The sequence below is a fragment of the Uloborus diversus genome, chromosome 9 (genome assembly GCF_026930045.1).
Source record: "Uloborus diversus isolate 005 chromosome 9, Udiv.v.3.1, whole genome shotgun sequence".
Taxonomy (NCBI): Eukaryota; Metazoa; Arthropoda; class Arachnida; order Araneae; family Uloboridae; genus Uloborus; species Uloborus diversus.
This window is the reverse complement of record NC_072739.1, coordinates 93179289-93202941: the sequence shown is the minus strand read 5'-3', so window position 1 is coordinate 93202941 and position 23653 is coordinate 93179289. Positions and strand designations below refer to the sequence as shown.

At 32.2% G+C, this 23653-nt stretch overlaps 1 protein-coding gene across 1 annotated transcript; it reads right to left on the bottom strand.

Annotated features, from left to right (window-relative positions):
* Positions 1-7739: 7739 nt before the first annotated feature.
* Positions 7740-23421, bottom strand: LOC129230378 (major facilitator superfamily domain-containing protein 3-like). Its single transcript, XM_054864777.1, has 6 exons — positions 22578-23421; positions 21544-21691; positions 16440-16561; positions 14769-14966; positions 9136-9352; positions 7740-7743 (listed from the first exon to the last, which is right to left on the bottom strand). The coding sequence occupies exons 1-6, from the start codon at positions 23419-23421 to the stop codon at positions 7740-7742; spliced, it is 1533 nt and encodes a 510-aa protein (XP_054720752.1).
* Between the last annotated feature and the right edge of the window lie 232 nt (positions 23422-23653).

The window sequence follows — 23653 nt, the reverse complement described above, 5'->3', positions numbered from 1 at the left end:
TATATAAACTGTGATTTTTGTATGTATTAATCCAAGAACATTTTTCATCACACTTATTTTTGCCTGTTTCACGTATCAACTAGTAACTCAAGCAGAACTATTAATGCGAATTCCGTAACATAATATTTCCACATAATACGAAATACGCATTCCATAAAGTTGAGCAAAGCTAAACCAACACTGTTTGATACAAACAATGTAACTACCAGATGTCAAGACGCCAATTTAATTACAAAAAAAAAAAAAAAAAAAAAAAATTCCCCGAGGTTTTCCCCAAGAAAAAAACATTCCCCCAAAGAATTCCCATCAAAACTCATTTCCCCAAAATTTAACCAGAGAGCACCAGATTTCCCGCAATCTGGCAACACTGGCGGATACAGACTACTGTTTTTTTGCAGGGGGGGGGGCTAAAAAATGACCCTCCCCCCAACCCGCCGCCAAAAAATAAATTTCAGTTTAAACGCGAAAAATTTCTGAAACTGCTTAGGTGTCAATAACAAGCACCAAATCGGCCAGGAATAAGACATTCACACATTAATTTCACAAGCAATGAAAGGAAGTAGTATTTCAAACATTTACTTTTGAAAATAATTAATGAATTAAAAAACTACTGAAATGGTTTACATTTCAATCATAAAGTGTTTGAACATAATGTGGACGAATTTTATTGTCGGCGGTTTAGGGGGGGGGGGGGGGGGGGCGTCATGGCCTCCATGACCTTCCCCTTTATATCCGCCACTGGCTATCTCCTCGTCACGTCATCCTCTTCACTTTTGGCGCTATTGGTAGATATTCTTCTGATATTTTGTCAATGATTTCTAAATTCACTAGAAATATGAAATCCGGGATCAGTCATTTTATCAAATATGATTTGAGAAATCCATGTCCGATAAACTGGGATTCAAATCAAGAACAGGAAAAGTAAATTATTATATTTGCACAACTTGTTGATCTTGTTAATCAAAACCAGGGTATCTATCAAATGCAAGATACTTAAGAGTTTTGAAATCCATGACTTCTGCTGGTAACTTTCCATGACTCACGGGATGCAATTATTTCAGATAAAAACTACATTTTCCCGCTAGAATATCTAAATTGTTGCTTTGTGAATCTAAAATTGCAACCTTCTAATCTATGCTTTGCACTGCACAATAAGACATGTAAGATCGGCTAAAAATAAAGACAGAAGCAAAATTATTAACGTTCAGGCGGTAGAAACATACAGTAAAGAAAAAAGCGCGAGCTTAAGAGAAGCGGATGAAATCGGATTTTAAAATGCGTAAAAATTGGGACTGACGAGTAAAAGCGTAAAAAACGGATAAGGTGCGTAAATTATTACAACTCATCTAAAAAAATCGGTAAGTAAGTATACTCTAAGTCTAAAATATGTCTACTATGATGTCATGTGCAGAAAGTCAAAAAATAAAATTGAATCTGCGCACCGATTAAAATAATTAAAAAAAAATATTATACTTGGTCAAATTATTTAAAAAATGGTCAAATTCTATGTTGTGCTCTTTCAGAAAAAAAAAAAAAAAAAACTTAAATGTCGGAAATGAGCACATTCTTCAGAAGCGATAAATATTTATAGTGCTGCCATCTAGTACGGTCTTATCAAAAGAAAAGCACTGTTGACAATTTTGACTCCTCAAGACTTTGAGGGTCGTCCGCAAGTGATGTCAAGCTTTGAAGTTGAGTTTTGATGTTCATGAAGTTTTGAGCTCGTGACAACGGGGTTGGAAGGGGGGTAACAAGATAATCACATATTTTGGTTGAAGTAAAAGCAATTTTATAACTGAATTCCAACTGTCCCTTGATCTAGGAGCAGATCACTCTAAGTGATCAAAGATAGCATAAAACTGGGTTTTTGGGGTCTTCAATTTCAAAACATTCTCCCCTGCCTCATTTTTGCTCAAAAACTTTTGACCCACCTCTCTATGGAAATGATCCTCTCCAAAACCAGCAGTGGATTCGCGCTTGCCTCGATCTTGAGCACAGGGGTTATAGTGGTCTCATGTAAAATTTTCTGAACATAGTGAGAAATTTACTGAAACTATGAGGAAGCTCATCCCCCCCCCCCTGTAAAAACAGACCGTAAATGATAACTCTTCGATAACGCATACAAAAATCAATCGTTGAAAAAAAGCTTTTTTTTTTTAAAAATATTTTTTTAGTTTTAGAATGTGTTGTCAACCCAAAACTTTCAGAAATTTCGAATTGCGAACACTCTGCTTGAGCTTTTCACGAAGTTTCTTTCACTATTTTAAGTTGAGTTGCTTTTTTTTATTTGCTCCATCTAAATAGGTATATGCTTTCAATTTGCTTAAATTAGTAGCTTTAGATTTTTAAACAGTAATATTTACATAGATTGGTTTTGTGTTTTAAAAAACATATTGTGAACATTTTGTGCTCATGTTAAGAACACCGTGTGTTTTTGCGTTACCGATGTTCGATTTCAATTTACTTAAAATAAAATTTTTTATTCAACTTGAAAATTAAATAACAAAACAATTCGTATTAACTTGCAATTTTAAGAGGAACAAAAGTAATGCTTAAAAGTTACTAGTTTTAATTTTTTAAAAGTTAAATATTCATAGTCTTGAGACAGTTAATGCCAAATAGGCCAAATAAAGATCAGACCAAGTCAAGTTCGTGGCCAGGGTCCTTAAATGTCATAGTCGGGCTCTGAGTGCACTTTATAATATACTAGCTAAGTTGCACAGTCTACCTAGCTTTAGGGTAAAGGCACCAGCAACAGATATGCTTTGCACATTGACCTCAGGTTAACCCAATTTTCTAAGCCTTTTAATGTATTCAGACTTTTAAAACTATTTTTTTCCCATGCAACTGCATCTCGTTTAAGGTTTGGCTTCTGGATCCTTTGAATTAGTTAATTCTATTTTTATTTGCTCAGTTTCTCAAAAAGGTGCGACCCTCAGTAACAGACACCAAAAAATCTGATGAGTGGGGGTTTTCTGTCTCCATTGGAGGGGGGGGGGGGGGTTAAACACCCCTCCTCGTCCATATGTAGACGAGTAGGGGGGGGGACATACTTTGTAGCGAATTCCCATGGTGCATTGAATACATGTACAGCATCTGTAGCAAATACTTTTAAAGTTCAAAATTGGCTTTAAATTTAGAAGAATTCAACTGCCCTAACTACAGGGTATAGTACTCAACAAAGTTACCCTATGCTTTCTTTAGGAAGATGGAGGAAAGAATTATGCTTAAAAAATCATCACTTACTTTTGGTGCTGCTTTATGAGGTACATGTAATTAATAAACTATTCACAATGAATTTTTAGGAGTAAACAATAGTTTTGAAAAACAACTTTAACTATCTGTAGCCTTTAATAATCTTTTAACTCATATAAAATAAATCACAGATATGCAACAAAGAGATTGGAACAACACATAGTTACTTTCTCAGGAAAAACATAATATACAATATTAACAGTCAATGTTAAAGTAATGGTTATAACTGTAGGAACATATTTCTAAAATAGTAAAACAAATAAAAATAACATAAAAAATGAGCAGCAAAATATAAACGTTGTTTAAGTTAAAGAGAAAGGGAATACAAATTATTTATTGTGTGTTTCACAGTTCATTTTATTTGTTCTCTAATGCATACCTAAATGCTATTATTTCCTTCATTATATGCAAAAATAACACTAAAAATAAAACAATTTTATTCAAAAATAATTTCAGCAAACAGCATTCAATCTCGTTTTCAGTCTTAATTATACATGTACATTTCTAATAAGCCAAGTTGTACTACATTCATTCCATATATTATTTCAACAATAAAGCAGCTAAAATTTCATAAATACAATTCAGCACTTAAAGTAACGACGTTACAAAAAAAGTTATTATTACTCCTTTTTTATAAAGTACATGTAACAATTTTTCGGAAGCTTTTCAGGCTTCCAATCCAAATCGAACCAAATGAGCCTTTTTTGCTGTTTTCAATGTTATTTCTATCGACTAAAACAACAGGTTCATTCTATTTTTTATCCCAAAAGTTCATCTACAAACCTGCACCATACATTTTTCTGTAGATTAATTTTTTAAGACTTCTCTCCCCCCCCCAAGATGAATATGCCCTTTTATTAATTTATAAATAAAAATAAATCACATAAATGACAGGCATAATGGTGTAAGCCTTTAGAGAGAAATTTTCAACATAGTTGGTTCACTTACCTGTTACTAACCACATGTATAATGGTAATCCGCTAAAGGGCTGAACAAATAGATTAAAAAAAAAAGACAGGGTGCAACTGAATGCATTAAACAGCTGTTGTAGAAGCTCTTCCATTTTTATTTTTTCATTTATAAATTTGAAAAAATTAATTTATTATTTTGAAGTGGAAGCTCGGTAAACTAATTTATCCATCATAACACAAATGAGTTATTTTAACCCTTTATAGCTCTTATTTTCCTTTGCTCTTTATATACAGTCATATTTCTTTTCTCTCCCGAACTTCCAAAAGGAGAATCAGCTTGTCATTCAAAAAATAAATCAATTGGGCAAATTTTTTTAAAAATATTTAAAAAACATTAAAACTAACAGTGTCAAACTATCTAATAAAAACAAAATTTATCAAAATGTGTTCAAAAGAGATTCGTCCATTTTAAAACATATTAGAAGGAAGCAATTCTGAATAGCAGGAATTTTTCACATAATATACTTTCCTATCTGTTCTAATATCACTAATTTTTCTAAGAAATTTTTTTCAGTCGTAAATAAGCGTATTAATTAGACCTACTTGAATGCTGCAACAACAGACATCATTGCAGCAGCCTTTGCTGCAATGATGTCTGTGAAAATACGAGTCATTTTCACGATAATGCAAAAGCATTTACTACAAGAAGCTCTTTGTATTTTTGAGGGTATGTTTGAAATTGCTCCTATTGCATTTTTCTCAAATCATAAAATTGTTCACCTGAATCTATGCTTGAACGTCATCGCTAATTGGACTCCACAATTTCTTCAACTTTTAACAAGCAAAACAATACACACACTGAACATCCAAAACATCTTTCAGAAGGTTAAAATTTCTAAAAAAATTACCTTGCTGAAAATGTCAACTGTCACAGCACAATACTTGTTGAACTCATTATAAAATAAACTGCTAAACATTTAAGATTTTTTACATTACAGTATAATGTAATGTCTGTTAATGGAAATAATGACATTAACATTACTTTTACATTAACAGAAATAAATGGCTCATTTGGATATTGGTTTAATGTTGAATCAGAGCCATCCAAAGAGGGGAAGATCAAAGCAAATGTCCCAGGTGTCACAAAAATAGTTGTTCAGCTCTGAGCTTGAAAGACTTAATACGAGTAGGGGAATGTGGGACAAAGCGAAATGGTTAAGTTAACTTACTTTTTTTTCAAAATGAACAATTTGGAAATTTGTTCTAAAAATTACAGTACAAAAAGAAAGAACAACATATTTTAGTTTGTAAACTGCATTTAAACATTATTTTATGATGACAAAAATTTGTACCTCTAAAAAAAGGTGATAATTTTTCACTTCTTTTTTTCATGGGGCAAAGTGAAAAATAAAAATTTTTTTCTAATGAAATATTTTCGATTAGATTATTAAAGATATTTTTGGTCAAATGAAGGAGTAAATGAAAGAATAAATGAATATTTGAAAAGGAAATGAAACAATAAATGAAGGAATAAATTAGTGAGTTAATAAGTGAAAAAAAAATAAATCAGTTAGTAAAATAGTGAATGAATAAGAAAATAAGTGAATGAATGAATAAATATAAGAAAACTATTAAATGCAGGAATGTATATGAAAGAATTAATAAATGAATACGTAAGCGAATTGATAAAAGATTGAATATGTAAATGAAATGAGATATTTCACTTCACCCCATCTACTTAACTCAACAGAGCATTTAAAATACAAATAACGAATAAATATTGCACTGAATATTAGTAGGTCCTAATTAATAATTAAAATGTTAATAACAAGAACTTTATGATTTAATAATAATAAAATAATTTTTGACTTACAACAAAATATTACGAGTATCAAATTTAAAAATTGTTTTTGTTATATTCTTTGATTTTCAGAGGTTATTTTTTCTTGACTGGAATAGACTACATGTGTTACTACATGGTTAAAATATTACCAGATAGGTGGAGCTAAAAGCAGAGGAAATATTTCACCCCCCATTTTACTTTACTCCACTATTTCACTTTGCCCACATTCCCCTACTTCACAATTTTTCATCAAAATCATATTCTGATAATGCAAAGGTTATTAGAAAAAAAAAGAAAAGAAGCTTTATCATTTAGGTGTCTTCCCTAGATGCACCACTTATGTGCCCCTTTACTCATGTGAAAGGCACGCTAATTTATGCTATAATACGCTATTAAAATGCTAGCTGTTTTTCCATATATAACAGTAAACAGTACTCATGTAACATTGTCTGTGACAGGATCAAACGCTAAGAGAAAACCATTAACAGTTACAACATAAAAATGTGATCACGAAAATGTTGCGGAGGGGGTCTAGGGAAGCACACACAACAGAATAGCCAAACTTCTTAAAGACAAAAAAAAAAAAAAAAAGCTAAATGAATATGAGGCAGTGAGAAGCAAAGTGATGTAAGTGGCAAAATTAAAAATTTAGGGATAACCAGTACAAATGCTAGGTGAACCTCACCTCTATCTTGGGACAAGAGGTGATACTAGTATCCCTGGTAGTTGCTGCAATACAGCAAGATTTAGAAAACAATTTCAATGAAAGCCTACCTAGGAGCTAAATGAGGCAGTGAGAAGCAAAGGAATGTAAATGCTAAAACTAAAAATTTCAAGAACTATTGCAAATCTTTGGAGAACTTGTTCTTTGTTATGGTGCAAGTAGATCTGGTAGGTGCTGCTGTAGAGCAAGATTTGAAAAAAAAAAAATGCAATGAAAGCCTGCCTGAACTTTAATCTGAACTTTAAACGCATTTTACTCAAAACTTGAAAATGTTCACTTACATCCTTTTGCTTCTCGCTGACTCATATGTAATGCATTAAGCAAATTAGAAACAAAAGAACTAGTGTAGAATCCATCTTTAGATGCAAATACAGTAAACTCCCGATTATCTGCAAGCGGGTTTTTCGCAAGTCAAATAACAATCAGAAACATGTATTATCCCAGTAAAAAGCGAGAACCAATAGCTGTTTTTTTGTTGAAAAATTGTAAATTTAAACTCAGTTTTTGTTTTATTTATTTATTTATTTTTGTGCTTTCCTTTCTGCATCGTATATACACTAGTTTTTTATTGATGTTAAGTTCTGTTGTGCAGAAACTACAAAACATTTTTAGTGTTCTGTGTATATATTCACTGTTTGAAGAAGTTATTATGTATCAATACAGTTAGGTTTTTGAGGAAGGGACAATTTTTACCTTATTTGTCACTCGTTTTAACATTTTCGCGGCTTATCCGCGATTTTTATTATCCACGGCACTTGTGCCACCCTGTTCGGCGGATAATCAGGAGTTTACTATAGAATTTTTGAGCTCATCAAAAAAAAATGAAAAAAAAAAAAAAATCAAGCAAGTTTTTGGGATAACCTTGGGCTCATTCAGTAACATACCTAAGGCACTACTTTGAAGATTGCATTACTTCAAAATAATCAGGCTTCTCTGAACAACATTCACATTAAAATGCACAACATTATAGCTCATATTATATCTGTAAAGCTGATTGCAGAGAGAATCATCTGCAGAAGAATAAATAACGCATCACATTCACACCATCAATATTGTACGAAGATTTCACATTAACATTCTTATTCACAACAGTGTACACAGTCTTAAAAGATGTGTCTGATTTGCAAATATAGTTGAACCTGGTTAACTCAAACTACATTCACGATCCCCGTCTTACGGTTTGTTTTTCATTATTATTTGAGCAAGCCAACTACAGTGAACACAAATAGATTTTATAAGTCCCTTTGAAATTCTTTCAACGAAGTTTGACTGTACTGAAAAGATTTCAGAGGAGTAAATCCTGCTAAGAATTTCTAGCAGTTTAATACAAGTAAGCTTACATTAGAATAACCTTATCACTGTAGATTAAAGAAATTATTTGGAATGTTAACTATATTAAAAGATTAGTTTTAAACTCATTCAATTGGTGTTTAAGTCATTATAAGAATGTAATTGTTATTTAGGTCAATACATTGAACACTTCTGTAAATGAACATATGTTGTTGAAACAGACATAACATAAAACCAAACATCATGGCATGACAGCTCATGGGGCCAATGCCTACTGTGCCCATCTCAGTTTTCCTGACCAAGGGCTCTGGGATGCTTAGGCAGATTTTCCAGTTAGGTGGTCAGCCGAATGCGGAACTCCCAGGGTTTAGTTCCCAAGCACGCTTGGTACTCATTTTATCGACCCAATGAAGGGATGAACGGCTGACAGACATAACATAGTATTTGATCTGAAGTATGTGAACAGAAATATACAAATTTGTTAGATTAACTAATTTCAAAAGCACATGATCACACAGTCAAATCTTCAGTTATTTTGTTAAGTTAAATGAATAGACAGTAGTGATGTGCCGGATATCGGTATCCGTATCCGCGAGAGGAAATAGATCCGTATCTGGATCCGTTATTTTTTGGCGGATCTTAAACGGATCTTTTACTTTACCAAATTTTATTTCGTGTTTGAAATTCGTAGGATAGACAACAATGAAATGGTATTCCAATATATATGTATGTATTATAGATATTGTAAGGTATAAATTCACTTATCTTTATCTTTATAATGAGATCAAAACTTAAATCTTCATTAGATTTTTATTGAAAAAAAATTTGTAATTAAATGTATAACGTTAATGTTATTATTAGAAGAAACAATCACATTTTCAGGATTAAATAATACTTATTTATCATAATCAAAATTAAGTAATGGTAAGTTGTACTTCAGAAAGAGTAACTTTGCAGCTTTGTCCCCCAAAAGTCTATTCCAATGAGGATCATAAACAATCCCTGCTCCACTAAAAAACTGCTCACTTGGTACGCTTGTTGCAGGTGACGATAAATATGTGTGAGCAATGCGACTGAGATCAACGAGTCTTTTACTGTTAATCTGCCAATACTTTAATGGATCTTGGTCTCTTGATAATCTTTTCTCTCTGGCATATTCTGCGAGAAAATTAGCTTTTGCATCTGATATTTGATCATCGAGTTCTCCATCATCATCGTCACTATCCAACATGTTGGCCATAGACTCTTCTAAACTGTAGCAAGGCTCCTTTCTAACACTATTAGATTTTTCTGTGCTAGCTGCAGTTGTTGTGGGGCTTACTTCAGTTTCTAAAGCTGTTAGTAATTTCTGTTTTATATCTTTGATGACAAAGTCACTGAAGAATTTACCTTTGTAACAAGGGTCTAAAAATGTTGCCAGTTGGAACAATATATTTTTATCAATTTCAGACAAGAAGTTCCGTCTAGAACTAGACGAGCCTACTTTCCCGTATACCCATACTACTTTCTAGTACCTGATCAATATTCTCAAAAATAGCTAAAATCGCAAATTTTTTCAAACATATTTTTTTTAAATATTTTAAGCTGATTTCTAGGAATAAAATATTCCTTACTTTTCTTCAAAAAAACGAACAAATAAAATAGCAGCACCTTTTAAACAAAGCAGCTAATACACTTCTTTCCATTAAAAAATTTTTTTAACAGCTTTCAAAACGAAAAAATAATAATAAGTTCATTAAAATAAATACATCATATAAAAAAAAATTGTTTCTTTTTCCCCTGTTGCCGAAAATAATTTTTTAAACGAATTAATGCACTTACCAAAATAAAAAAAAAACAATAAAATGTCAACTTAAAGAAATAATTTTCATTGTCAAAAAAAAAAAAAAAAAAAATCGTCTGCGCATATTTTTCGAGTTTATTCACCGAAAACTAAATACCTAAATTAAAACTTTAGCGTGAAAATAAAAACAAATCATATCAACAATAATTATTTCACAGTTAAAACCACAGCAGCGGAGTCGGAGTCGGAGTCAATCTCATTTTGGGATAAAAGAGTCGGAGTCGAATATCCAAGAATCGGAGTCAGTCATTTGTCCTCCGTGTATAAATGTTTGCCAAAGCTACGAAGTCAGAGTCGGAGTCCGATTAATTGTCGGGAACAGGAGTCAGAGTCGGTGTCAGGTCCCCCTAAATTCTCGGAGTCGGAGTCGGGAGTAGGTCGTCAAGAGCTATTTCCAACAAAGTTTGTTTGAAGTAAATCCGCCTTCAAGTACGGAATCTACATTGACTTTCAGTTTCCCCGTAGGCGCTAATGTTAAGGGATTTGAACTGTTCAAAATTGAACGGAAAATTGTTCAAATCAAAAAGATATCTTATATACAAGTTTTTTATCAAAAGCTTTTTCCTACAAAGTTTGTTTGAAGCAAATTCGCCTCACAGTTCGGAATTGCTTTGAATTTCCCCGTAGGCGCTAATGTTAAGTTTTTTTGAACTGTTCAAAATTGAACAAAAAATAGTTCAAATCAAAAAGTGAAATATGGGAATGAGGTGTCCTCGCCGAGATCTTTCGAACTAAAAAAAGTTTGTTCGAATCGGACTATTCATTCAAAAGTTATTAGGGGGGGACAGACAGACAGACAGACATTTTTCCCCATCTCAATACCCTACTTTCCAATTTTTAATTTTTCAATATTTAATTATTTTATTTATTTTTGACTTTTTTTTGTTTTTCACGATATTTTTAAGATGCATTAAGCCTTCTTTCATGCTTTTTTCTTCTTTTTCTGACTTTTACTGGGAAAGTAGGCTAAAAAACGATGATCTAATTCATTCTTCAATGAACACACAAAATCAACAGCAGCAACTGAATTGATGTTGACATTTTCTCCATTTATATCAGGAATGCCAATCTCGTCATATATTTTGGTCAAAGCTCGTACCAGAGGAATAACGTTGGATACACATACGCGTTTTGTGAGTTCAATTTTTTTCTGGTATCCTCCAGAGGCTTCAGAACTTTTACTAAATCTTGAATTAAAACCCATTCTTCGGCATTAAGCTGTTCTATTTTATTATTAGAAGAATAAAGTGACAACGAGTCCTTGATGCAGTCAAGCCTTTCCAACATATAAAAGCTGGAATTCCATCGTATCGGCAAGTCTTGCAAAACTTTCAAGACTCTTTGATTTAGTCGAACTTGCAATTTTACCAATTCTTATTTTGCCACTGAAGAGTGATTGAAATGTCCCGCAATTTTCCTACATTTCGTAAGTAATAGGGAGATTGCATCGACTTTTTTAATAGCATCTTTGAACACCAGGTTCAATTGATGTGCAGTACAATCGATATTATTTATTTCAGACAAAGTACAGGCAAGTTTCATATTGGATCCTCCATCTCTTACCATGCAGTGTACATTTTGTTTTGGAATTCCCCATTCTTCTAACATGCTTTGAAATAACGCCGAAATGTAATCTCCAGTGTGCGGTTCTTCCAAAATATCTGCTTTCAAAACGATATTTTTTCGCATAAAATCTTTGGTAATACCATGACAAGTTAACGATAACAATGAAACCCTCGATGAAGAATCGGACCAGATATCTGAAGTAAAGGAAACTTGCTCAAAATCTTGCAACATGTTCTTTATTTTCGACGAAACTTTGTCGTAAAGTTCACTGCAAACTAGTACTGTAAAATATTTTCTGCCTTTTAAAACATAACTTGGGACAACATGATCCATTAATCGTCGGAACCCCAGTTCCTCTACGTCTTGAAAAGGTAAATCAGATAATGCTATCATTTCAGCAATTAAGTAATCAAGTTTAATTGACTTCGGGTTTGTGCTATTCCACATTTTAGCTTTTTCTATGCAGTCATCCATAAAAGTTTGTTGAAATCCTCTCTTTGCAGTCTGTAAAGATGCTCCTGGAAGTGCAATGTCATCAGTTTTCTTTTTAACGGAATCTTCTTTAAGGAATAAATCGTATTCTTCGGGATGTTTTCACTGCAGATGGTTTTTTAAAGAAGTTGTTCCTTTACCCTTGCGAGATAATCTACGTCACAAATTTTGCATTTGGTGCGTTCATCATTTACTACTACAAAATATCTCCATATTATACTACTAAACTTTTTTTGTTGACATTGGTTTATACTTTGATTTCATCACTTTAAACTAAATGCACAAACTGTATCTACTCTGCTTGTGTCACACTAAAAATAAAAACAAAACTCCGTGCAGTGCAAATCGAAATTTTTCGCGTTGCCACTGCAAATGGAAATGCTGAGTTTTAATTCTATGCCATGATGGCAAATATTATTTGCCGAGACAACAGGGGTGAGTGGAAGACCTGAGTTCTTACATTATCGCTCTTTTAGTTTTGTAAAAAAATTTACGGTTAAAACTGCGTCAAGGTTAAACGCGCTTATCTTTGCCTCGACATGATTCAAAGCAGATTAACCATTAAACAAAAGAAAACACAGTGGTGGCGTATCCAAGGGCGGAGGGGGGTAGATATCAGTAACCGAAATTTGAATAGAAATTTGCCTTTTTTGACCATTGAAAAGAAATAACGTCAACTATCTCCTTTTTTTTTTGGCAATGCCACAGGCAAAGCAAGCAAGAGGGGGGGGGGGCATCGATGACACCAGGAATTGAATACAGAAAAAAAATATTGAGCTCCGTATCCGTATCCGTGGATCTCGATGCTAATTATCCGTATCCGTGGGTCTTGATGCTAATTATCCGTATCCGTGGATCTCGATGCTAATTATCCGTATCCGTGGATCTACATTTTTCACGATCCGACACATCACTACTAGACATCCTGTTACAGGATTTATTCATCTTTTTGGTCCTTTTCCAGCTTCTAAAAGACATTTAAAATGTAACTGGAAATGAAAAATAATTTCTCATAAAACAATGTCTAGTAAAACTACATATCTACGCAACGAAGTAACTTTGAAAATTTAGATAAATGAAAGAAATGGAATGAGGAGAATAAAAAAAAAGAATTAATGGATTAAAAACGTAAAATAAAAAATTTAAAAAAAGCATAAAAAAATAAAATTTTAATTTAAAAAAACATATGTGAAGACAAAAAAGTTCACCACATTCAACATTAAAAATACGTAATTAACATTTAAAAACGTTTCAGTATACACTACAATGCCAAAAATATCCAAACACTTTCAATAATTGACAATCTTTAAACAATAGAAATACATAACAATTTGTTCTGTAATCTTTGTCATTTAAAAAGTGAGGAAGAGCTCACTTTTCAGTAAAAATACAATTATGCATGCATTAGGGGACCAACAACTAATTGTAAGAAGAAAAAGAAAGAAAAATGATCCAACCCCTATCTTAAAGAGCAGTAAATATCAAAGTAGACTTACTTGATATGTAGTATCTTTTTCAGAATTTCCGTAAAATTTTCAATGATATTCACAAAAATATGAACATTTCTTTCAGCAATGCTTATTTCGTTTGCAAATTTTGGCTTATAACGGGCAGAGGCGTTCACCTCACTGTACAGAACTTTCAGAAAACTTGACAGCACACAAGAAAAACATTACACTGAAATTTGAATTGAAAATTTAAAAAAAAAAAAAAAAAAAAAAAAAAAAACTTAGAAACCAATGCTCATTGAAAGGAAAAACTATTTGCACATGAGCAAAGGATAACAGTTCATAACTCAAAATTTGGAACAATATCCTATTGAACTGCATTTAAATGATTCTCAGATGGAAAGATTTATGCTAAGGGACTGTCCAAAAATAATCAGTTTTTTCCTTAATCACAATATACATATTTTAAATGATTGTTTACTGATTTGTGAGCAATCCCTTATGATTCATAGCCTATCACAGAATCACTGAAATACAGTTCAACAGACTATCGATGCTCTAAATTATATGATATTAAAGTGGATTTTTAATAATAAGTTTCCAAATATAAATGGCCATGAAATTATAAAACTGATAAATTGTCATCTTTTGGACACGTACAATGAAAAAATTACTTCTTGAAATGCCCATATTTTATCAAATTTTCACTTTCTCATTTCAAGCTTCAGAAAATGTTTCTCATGTGCTGGCACAGAACTTTTTTGAGTCAAAAACCTATGAAGTAAACTAACATTTCTGAAAGAAGTGCTTACATCTTTGAGAATATTAGAATACATAAAATAAGAGTACATAAGTAAACTATTTGTGAACTTTACAGCTTTTTTTTACCTTTAAAAATGATGCAAAATAGAAAATAAATTCTTTAAAAAGCCTTCAATTTGTAGTTGGTCTGCTAAAAACACAAACAATTGAATTTTGACCGAAAATTGTGAGCAAAAGCATAACCTTCACATGACAAAAGTAACAGAAATTTTTTTCAAGTAATTGTTTTAGACCTTATGAAATTTGAAAAAAAAAAAAAAAAAAAAACGTCTGTCATTGCAAGTGACTTTATATTTTAAGCTATATATGCAAATGCATTTAACACACTTTTTTGAAAAGTGTCAATAGTTCATTATTTTTTAAGTACTTAACAATTTTTTGCACGCAACAATTACATTTCAAAATATTTTGTTAACAAAAAGCAAGTACATTGAATCTTTTGTTAATTCATTTTACCAGTGCAAATGAATGTTTAACTATTTCGATAAAACTTAAAAATACTACGCAATAAAACGATGGATTAAAATAGTAAAACTGGATAAAACAAAGAATGTGAAATACATTTGAGACAAACCCAACCAATCTATTAATGCCCCACTTAACGATGAAAATATTAGCTTTCCCCCAACTTCAGCGGTAGAAAGAACAGAATAGTGCGTTGCCTGCAATGCAGCAGGAGCCTTGAGGGAACAAGTCATCATTAGAGTGAAAACTGAAGTTGTCACCATCCCTGCACTAAATTCCAAAACACACATGCTGATTGCACCAAAAACTGAAAAACAAAAAGCATAATATTAGGCATCATAAATAAATTAAACCAGGAGGGTTAGAATATTATGACATCTAAATTTTCAGGGGTGCCCTCCCTAAGAACAAAGGTGTACCCCCCAATACACAAAGACCCCCCCACCAAAAAAGAGGAAAATACTCTTTAAAACAACCCCTTAAAAATTTCAATACTATGACCCTCCCCTCTCCCCCCAGGAGGGAACCCTTGAAATTTTGTTTTTGAAGATAACTTAAAAAACTCAGGCAAGTTACTTGTCATTTATACAGAATTTAAGGTTAAGAGTTTTCATAAAATTGGAAATGAAAGTAATTTATCATGCTTTAATCTATAATATTTAAAATGAAAACTAATTATAATTAGTGATGTAAAATTTCTGGGAATTAATGCTCAAGGAAGTATTCCCAGGGATTATCCCTGGATATCCCCAGTATTTCCGGAAATATTCCCAAAATCAATATATTGAATTTACGGGAAGTTATAATTTATGTCACAAATAGTTGAAAAATACCTTTTTATTACATTGTAACAAATAAATTTAATAACAGTATAACATCATCATAATTAGGCTAAAAAAAAATCAGAAACTTAAGTTCAAAAGTAAAAGTGTAATTGATGAAAAACATATTGAACTATTGTTCTTCTCAAAATTTCGAAATAGTTTCAGCACTAAGACTAAAGGCCAGCATGGCATTTGTAACATGTTAAAATTTGTTTTTCCACCTTACAAGAAATTGCCTGTTTGTACTCAGTAGAACAGTATTTACACACTTCATTTTCTTTTTGTTAATAAAAAATTCCATATCACGTCTTTTTTCTTTCCCATTTTGTAAGCAACAAAAGTTAACACAAGTTATCTCAGGCATGGATCTATAAATTTGGGGCCTCCCTGCAAAAATCCAGCAGGGTCTCAAACTTTTACAGCAGCATTAACTCACTAAAACACTTTTAACTTTTTCCCGTTTCAATGCAATTAAAATTATTCTGCTTTATTTTTGCATTTCAAAGAACATAATACATACCTTCATACCTTTATTGACATTTATTTTCATACTTTAATTATGTTAAGTTTGTTGTTTATTTTTAAAAAAAGTAGGCTAAAAATTGCTTAGAATGGAATTTTATAATCCTTTCAAATGTTTCATAACATATTATCAATGAAGCCATCAAATTTGGAAAAATAAAGCTACTGACCAGGGATATGATTTGTGCTTGGGAGGCCCCTGCACTACAGGAACATTGCACTAAAAACCAAACTCTATTCATATGAAAATTTACTTTTAGGAAGCTTGCAGTTGGTTTTACTATCTTTCCATCCATCATATATGTTCAGGATGAATTTTAAGTCCAAGTATAAAATGTATCACAAAAATGAGCACTTAATGTTATGCATGCAGAAAATTTATTAATATGAAATAATTAACCTGAATGTAGTTGCTGCTTATAAAAATAACTTACAGAACAAAACAGAATGCAGAAATGAAGGTAAAGAAGGAAACCACAAATTAATGATAATCCACTGGAAAAAAATCGGAATACTTCTTGCTATCAAAACATAATGAAGAAACATAGAAAGATCCCTAAACAAAACAAAAAGTATATGAACACAAATTATTTGCTAAAGAAAAACAAAAGATTAAAACAAATAATTTTTAATTATAAAGCAATTTATTCAATAAATCGTCCAGCTAATACAGGATCATTCCACAGTATTTGGCTGTAAAACGTCCCTACTTAATATAACCAGAATTTTTGAACTACAAATCAAGACAGATCATTAACCTGGGGGGGGGGCATCTATTTTTCCAGAGGTCAAATGTCACCAAGTTGAATATTTTCAAATCTCACAGAAAAAATAGTTTGGAATTAAACCCTTGCAATATACATATAGTAAACTCCTGATTAGCGGCAGTCGGATTATCCGCGGGTCATTTCACAATTTTTTTTTTTAAATGGCAATCAAACGTTTTTTAAGCTTTGGATTGTGTAATTATTTGTTTTTGGCTTTTACGTTAATTGTTTTACATTCAATGTTAGCAGATGCAATGTAACAATGTTTTTAGCTATAATTAAAATGTATGTGTGAGTATTATTCATATTTTTTAACTATTGTACACATTAGTATCGTTTTTTATTCATTATTCGGATCATCCACGGTTTTCGCTTAACCGCGGTTAGAGTGCCACGCTATTTCATGGAAAATCAGAAGTTTACTGTATTTTATGAAATTAGAGCAACTGTTCCAATGTTTTGAAACAAGAAAATAACTAATAAATGATAAATAATTCAGATGTACAAAGAGTTTAAGTTGAAAAATAACTCAATATGGCACCAAAAAGAGAAACTTAAAGCACTTTAATATCTACAAAGGTGTCAGTCATATTTACTGTTGAAAACAAGTTTCAGTGGCAAATTTTCATCGCCTCTCAAAAATTAAAAGATTTCTTGAATTAATATGTAAAGTTTCGATAAAAGAAGATATTTTAAAGTTTACAATGAATGCTCATAAAAATGTAGAAAAATCAAGTTTATTTATACTTTTGTTAATTCGGTGGAAATGTAACAGAAAAGTGGTGGGATGTTTGACCAGCAAGACCTGCCAAAATTGGGACGTCTGTTCAATTTACCCCTACTTGATGTTGAATTTCAAAATATTTTCATTTCTTTCACTGCATGAAATACAAATGAGAATTTAAAATAATAGAAAACTTGGCTATCTGTTCTTTCACATTGTAAAAATATAAATATTTCAAGATTTAGTGTTACGTACAGAGGTTTCACTCGAATCATGTGGAATGATCCTGAAAAGACTACAACACTTGAATGCTTTGCTTTTTAAAGGTTCTAAGATAACAAATATGAGTTATATTTTTTGGGCCATAGCAGTGGAATGAAGCAGATTTAAGTGTAAATATAAAGATGAAATCAAGAAGCAGATAATGTCCTTGAAACTAGTCCTATTAATCTCTGATTAATATCACATCTATCACAGTAACTGCGAACTACAGTCGGACCCCGATTTAACGAATTCATCGGGACCGAAATTTTTATGCAATAAATCGGGATTATTCGTAATATCGGGGATGCAAAAAAATTTAGAAAAAAGGCATTTCCTTTATCTAAAAGCCTTTATAAGCAACTGAACATATTCATAATTAGAAAATGTACACTTTTTATTCAGCATTTCTAAGACTTATTACACACTAGTTAATTAGAAATTTTAAGGTACTGAATAATAGATGTTTGATAACTTCCTTGGCACTTGACTTGAAACAGTTCTCTTTCGACTTTATGGAGAGAAGAAAATACTGTGTCATTTACAGCTTGCTGCATGAGGGATAGTATTTTTAATGTTTCCAGGCCATGTAAAGTATTAGAAAAAGTTTTAATGGGACTTAATTATCGCTTTCTGCATCAGAATCTCTATTCACTGGCTGCCCCCTTGCCCGTCAAAAATAGTTGATTCCAAGGAAAGTCTTTTTCTGCTTCAGACAAGATCGTTGCATTTGGAAAACAAACCAATGCTATAACAGAAATTATCAAAAAAAAAAAAATGTTTTTGGCTGTTAAAATAATTTGTTAGTTCACGGTTTATTATTCGGTAAATAGGGGGTTTTGCCTTCCTTTTAGTTGGAGAAAAAGAAAAATTTGCTAAATCGCAAAATTTATTAAATAGAGGTTCGTTAAATCGGGATCCGACTGTATTTTAGTTAAGACTATTATTACACACTCATTGAAACCATGTTGACTCACGAAATGCTTAGAACTTTCTTTTGGTGAATCCCTTTTCCCCCTTAGGAAAATACAACATTAAATTATATTGAAAGCAAATCAAACATATTATTGGTACTTTGTGCAAAGTAAAATAAAATTACTGGACTTTTAATCAAAAATAAATAAATAAAATTAATCAAAAATAAATAAATAAAAATAATGTATTAACTCATTACCAGTATTATTACAGTAGTAGTTATTAAACTACAACTAAAATCATTTAGTTATTAAAATTTCACTAACCCGTCCAATATATTTGGTAACTAGGCAGTGCCAGCAATATTTTATAAAGTTTCAAAGTCTGCCTCTACTGATGTTATCTGTAGTCGCTTTTCGTATTCCTTCTACATAATATATTAAGTTAATAAAAACTATAGTGAATTCAATGAGAACTGATAGTGGAAGTAAACAAAGTAACATGACACTTGGCGATACTGTTGTCTGATAGGAGGTTGAATGGCAAACACAAGGCCAATCAGACAAGCAAAATAATCCTGAGAAGAATCGGCAATCTAATTAGTTATGTATGAAAATGACAAATGTTGGCTTTAAACGGCAACCCTGTTTGTTTACTTCTGGAACCAAGCAGGTGCCTGCACGGGGGAGGGGGGGAGGAACACTTGTTGGCCCTGGCCCGGGTCTGAAGAGGGCCCCGAGTTTTGTGAAATATATATAGAGATGTAGGGATAAACAATATGAAGAGGGCCCTTAGAAGTCATTAGTGACTGGCCCCAAAATTTCTGTGCAGCCCTTGTTATCAAGTCTTCCTTAATGTACTAAGCATTCTTACTAGCTGGATACACTGCTAGAGAAACATTACCATCAATACTACTTCATATGCACGTTTTAATAAAAATTAATTATATTTTTAATGATGGCTATTTTAGACAATTTTGAACAAAATATGACAAACATTTCAAAAATGTCCTTACAATAAATCAAAATATAGCCACTAGTTGCATAGTTGGCAAAACTGAAGGCTTCTTCATTTAAAATTAACTTATTTTACGGCAGCACAGTGGCATAGCTAGGGAGGGGCGGTCCACGCTGGACCACTTTTTGGGAGGCGGCAATTTCATACTTTTGATGCGAAAAAATTTAATGTTTTTCCCAATAACTAAATCATGCTTTTGGTCTTTTATGGGGGTCTAAGGTTCTGGTACGAATATGGTAATGAAATTACTCAAATACAAAACATGTGTTGTTCTTGTGGACATCTCAGTATTATATTGCTTGTTTTTCCTCTTCCTTCATCTGAAGCTACAGACTGAAGGCGGTGTAACATTTTTTGGGAAGAGCAACCGGAAGAGTCTTCCTATCCCTTAACGTCACTAAACAGTCCAAAAGTTTAGTTTTTGGCCTTGAATCTCAAAACATTTTCAATGGCTAACACTCACTACATCCCTTTGCATTTTATCTTTTAGCCTAATATTGAGTTTTTAAAATTTCAATACCAACAAATTCCTGCTGAGAGGGGGGGGTCAAGCCCTGGCCCTTCTTTTAACGTGGTTAAAGATAGTCTAATATGTGTATTAAGGACATCAACTTTGAACTTTAAAATCCCCATCACATCCAATGTCTCCAAAAATTGCTTAACGTTGAGGTTTTGAAATTTAAATTTCAAAAAAATTCTAAGGTAGGGACCCCAAATGTGCACGAACCTAACGTCATCACAGTTGGCTCCAAATTTCGTTTTCAGAAATTTCTAAGGGAAGACCGCAAAGCCTTTTTTCTCAGTGATGAAGAGCTTAAAACGAGCAACAGTTTCGAAAAAGATTTTGGTGGGAAACCCACCTTCAAACTCTCTCTTTCATGGTCAAACAACTCCCCGTCAAATAACGGCTAAAGTTTTTAGGACGTCATTTTCAAAAAGTTTCATTGGGAGACGGGAAAACCATCTGACTTCCCAATATTTTTGGAAATAGTTGGAAACTTATGCCGTCAAAGATAGCGTACAATTGCGTTTTTGAAACTTCAGCATCGGAAAATTTCTCGAAAGCTCGCGTACGTTCCCTATTCTCTTTAACGTCATCAAAGATACACTAAAATAGATTTCAAGTTTTGAAAATATTTTGGGGGGGGGGGGGGGAATTCAGTCTTTGTTGGAGCTAGGGGAGGCCCTTACATCACAATATTCAGCCTACATTTATGTGCTTTTCAGTTTAGTTGAAAAGCTTTCCTGACAGTGCCGCTGAACCTTCCCCAATATCTTCACATATCTAAAGATAGACTAAAATTGCTTTTTTAAGACTTCAATTTCGGAAAATTTCCTTGCGAACTCCCAATCCCCCTAACATCAATAAAGAAAGCATAATACTAATTTTAATTTTGAAAAAAAAAAAAAAAAAAAATCTGGAGGGAGCTCAAAGCTTTTTTTCTATAAACAGTCACCAAAAAATGCTTAAAATCCTGAGTTTTGACTTAACTTTTGGAATTTTTCCGTGCAGCTCTAAATTTATTTTTTCTTTCTTTTCTGCAAGAAAAATAAGAAAGAAAAAACATTTTTTTTCTTTACTAAAATCTTATCAAAACACTTTTTTTCACTCTTTAATGTATTAACTATTTCCCATCAAAAGGGTGGCAAACTGAGGACCTACCCCGGGCAGCAGAAAGCGCAGCTACGCCACTGCGGCAGTGTCTATTGCTGTCCAATGCTGGTAAGTAAGTTTGCCCATTTATAAAGTTAATGAATTAAACAACATTTGTTTTGAAAAAATTTTCAAAAAAAAAAAAAAAATCTATTGATATTCAACAAACAATTAAACAACAATAAAGCAAATATACAAACAATTTTTGTGAAATCAACATTCCTGCACCAAACGATCCAACAAGTGAAGCTAACTGACCAAAGATGCCAGTCCATAATCCTATATCTTTAGTTGAAAAGCCTTGATCAACCAGAAATATAGGAAAAGTGGAAAGTGCTCCTCTTTCACCTACAAAATGAAATGAAAATAATTTAAACCTAATCATAACAATGCAGAAGAAAGCATAATTTTTTGACACATAAATATTCTATCAAAAGATGACCAACAGAAAATCTTAGCATTTTAGAATATATTTTCTTTAAAAATAGCAAAATAATTTTTTTTCAAAATATTTTTTGCATCAACAATATTACAACAACAAGATTACATTAAATGTTAATAATAAACAAATTTTGTGAGCTTCTTTTATGATTTGAATAAAACTAAACTCAACCATGTACATTGCTGAACCACAATAGACAGCATGTCTAGAGAATGTTCAAATAATTAAACTTTCAATAAATTGGTGAACCAATCAAATATATTTGCAATAAACGAGACAGCCCGGTTATCACAGTTAGAGACTTTAGTTTCGTTGTTATTAGAACTTTTCAATCAAGCATAGTGAATAACTGAGCCGGAGGCAGATATCTCATTGAAGCTGAGAGTGCCAACAAACTTGTAGATAGAGTGAATCCATATAAATCTACACTGCTACAATCAAATATAGTCAAACAATGTGTAACATAGAATAACTTTAATCTGAAACACAGTTGCTTTGAACTAATTTAATTTATAGTTGGGAATGATTAACTTCAACCTGATTGAATTTCGCCCAGATAAAAGTCATCACAATTAATTTCAATTAATGAAGGTTGAACTTAATCTCGATTAAATTATATTCGTTCCATAAAGAGTTGATTTCCATTAATTCAGCTTTCTACACTTAGATTAAAATCAAAAAGGATTTTATTATTAAAATATGAATATGCATTTTTCTATAAATTTCAAAAATCTCTATAATGTTTGCATGTTGTAGGATTACATTACATGATGAAACCAGAAATTTATTTACCTAATTTATACAGAAGAAGAAAAAATACAACAGGGAGAGTTCCTTTAGTGGATAATACTAAATGTGGAATTTCATAAATATTATATTTCTTAGATGAAACAAGTGGTTTTGAGCTTTCAGTTCTTTCCTCTGAAGAAGCATCATCATTCTTTTGAACATGTCTTCTGTGCAATAAATTTTGATGAGATTCCTCTATACTGAAAGGCCTTTCAACTTTAGAAAGTTTAGGACTTTTTTCAGGGGTATCTTCTTTTTTTAGTTTTTGTTTTCCTTTGTCACTTTCAACTGTCGACTTCAAATACTGAGTGTACATTGGTAGAAACACAACCATAGACATAATGTACATACTTGTCAAACATAAACATGTAAAACTCCAGCCATGGTAGTAATGTACCCAAAATACTATGCCACCACCAAATAATGCTCCCAATTTATAACCAACAACTTGAGCAGTATTTCCATGACCCATTTCCTGCTCTTGTAATATATGTAATGCTAAAGCATCAACTGAAACGTCCTGAAATGCGGATAAGAAGTTTAAAAGGAGTAGCCACGTAGACACGATAAAAAAGTACTCGATATTGATAAAAATGCCTAAAAATGAAACGAAAGTAAGGCTAGCTAAACTAAATATCAACCACATCCATTTGCTCCAGAAAAGATCAATAAAGGGAGCGAAAACAGTTTTACAAAGCCAAGGAAGGTGTACTAATTTCATTAAAGATAGACGCGTGTGAGAAAATCCAGCAGATCTTAAATACATTGGAATAAATTTATCTTGGAAACCATAAGCTATTCCTTGCACAAAGTATGCAACCCCCAACGTAAATATTTTACCTATCATTGTGATTATATGACAGACTAAAGTACTTGAGCTATAACTGAGCGACCACTATCCGAAAATGACACAAGAAATTTCTCAAAACTATTTTCCTTCAGTTGAAGTAAAACCATGATCGCGAAACCAAATGTGTCAAAAGTAAAGGGCGGACATTAATTACAGCTAAATCCTGGCGATTTTTACAGGGAAATTTACGGCAACCTTGACATTTGGCGACGCAATGGTTTGGCGCGCG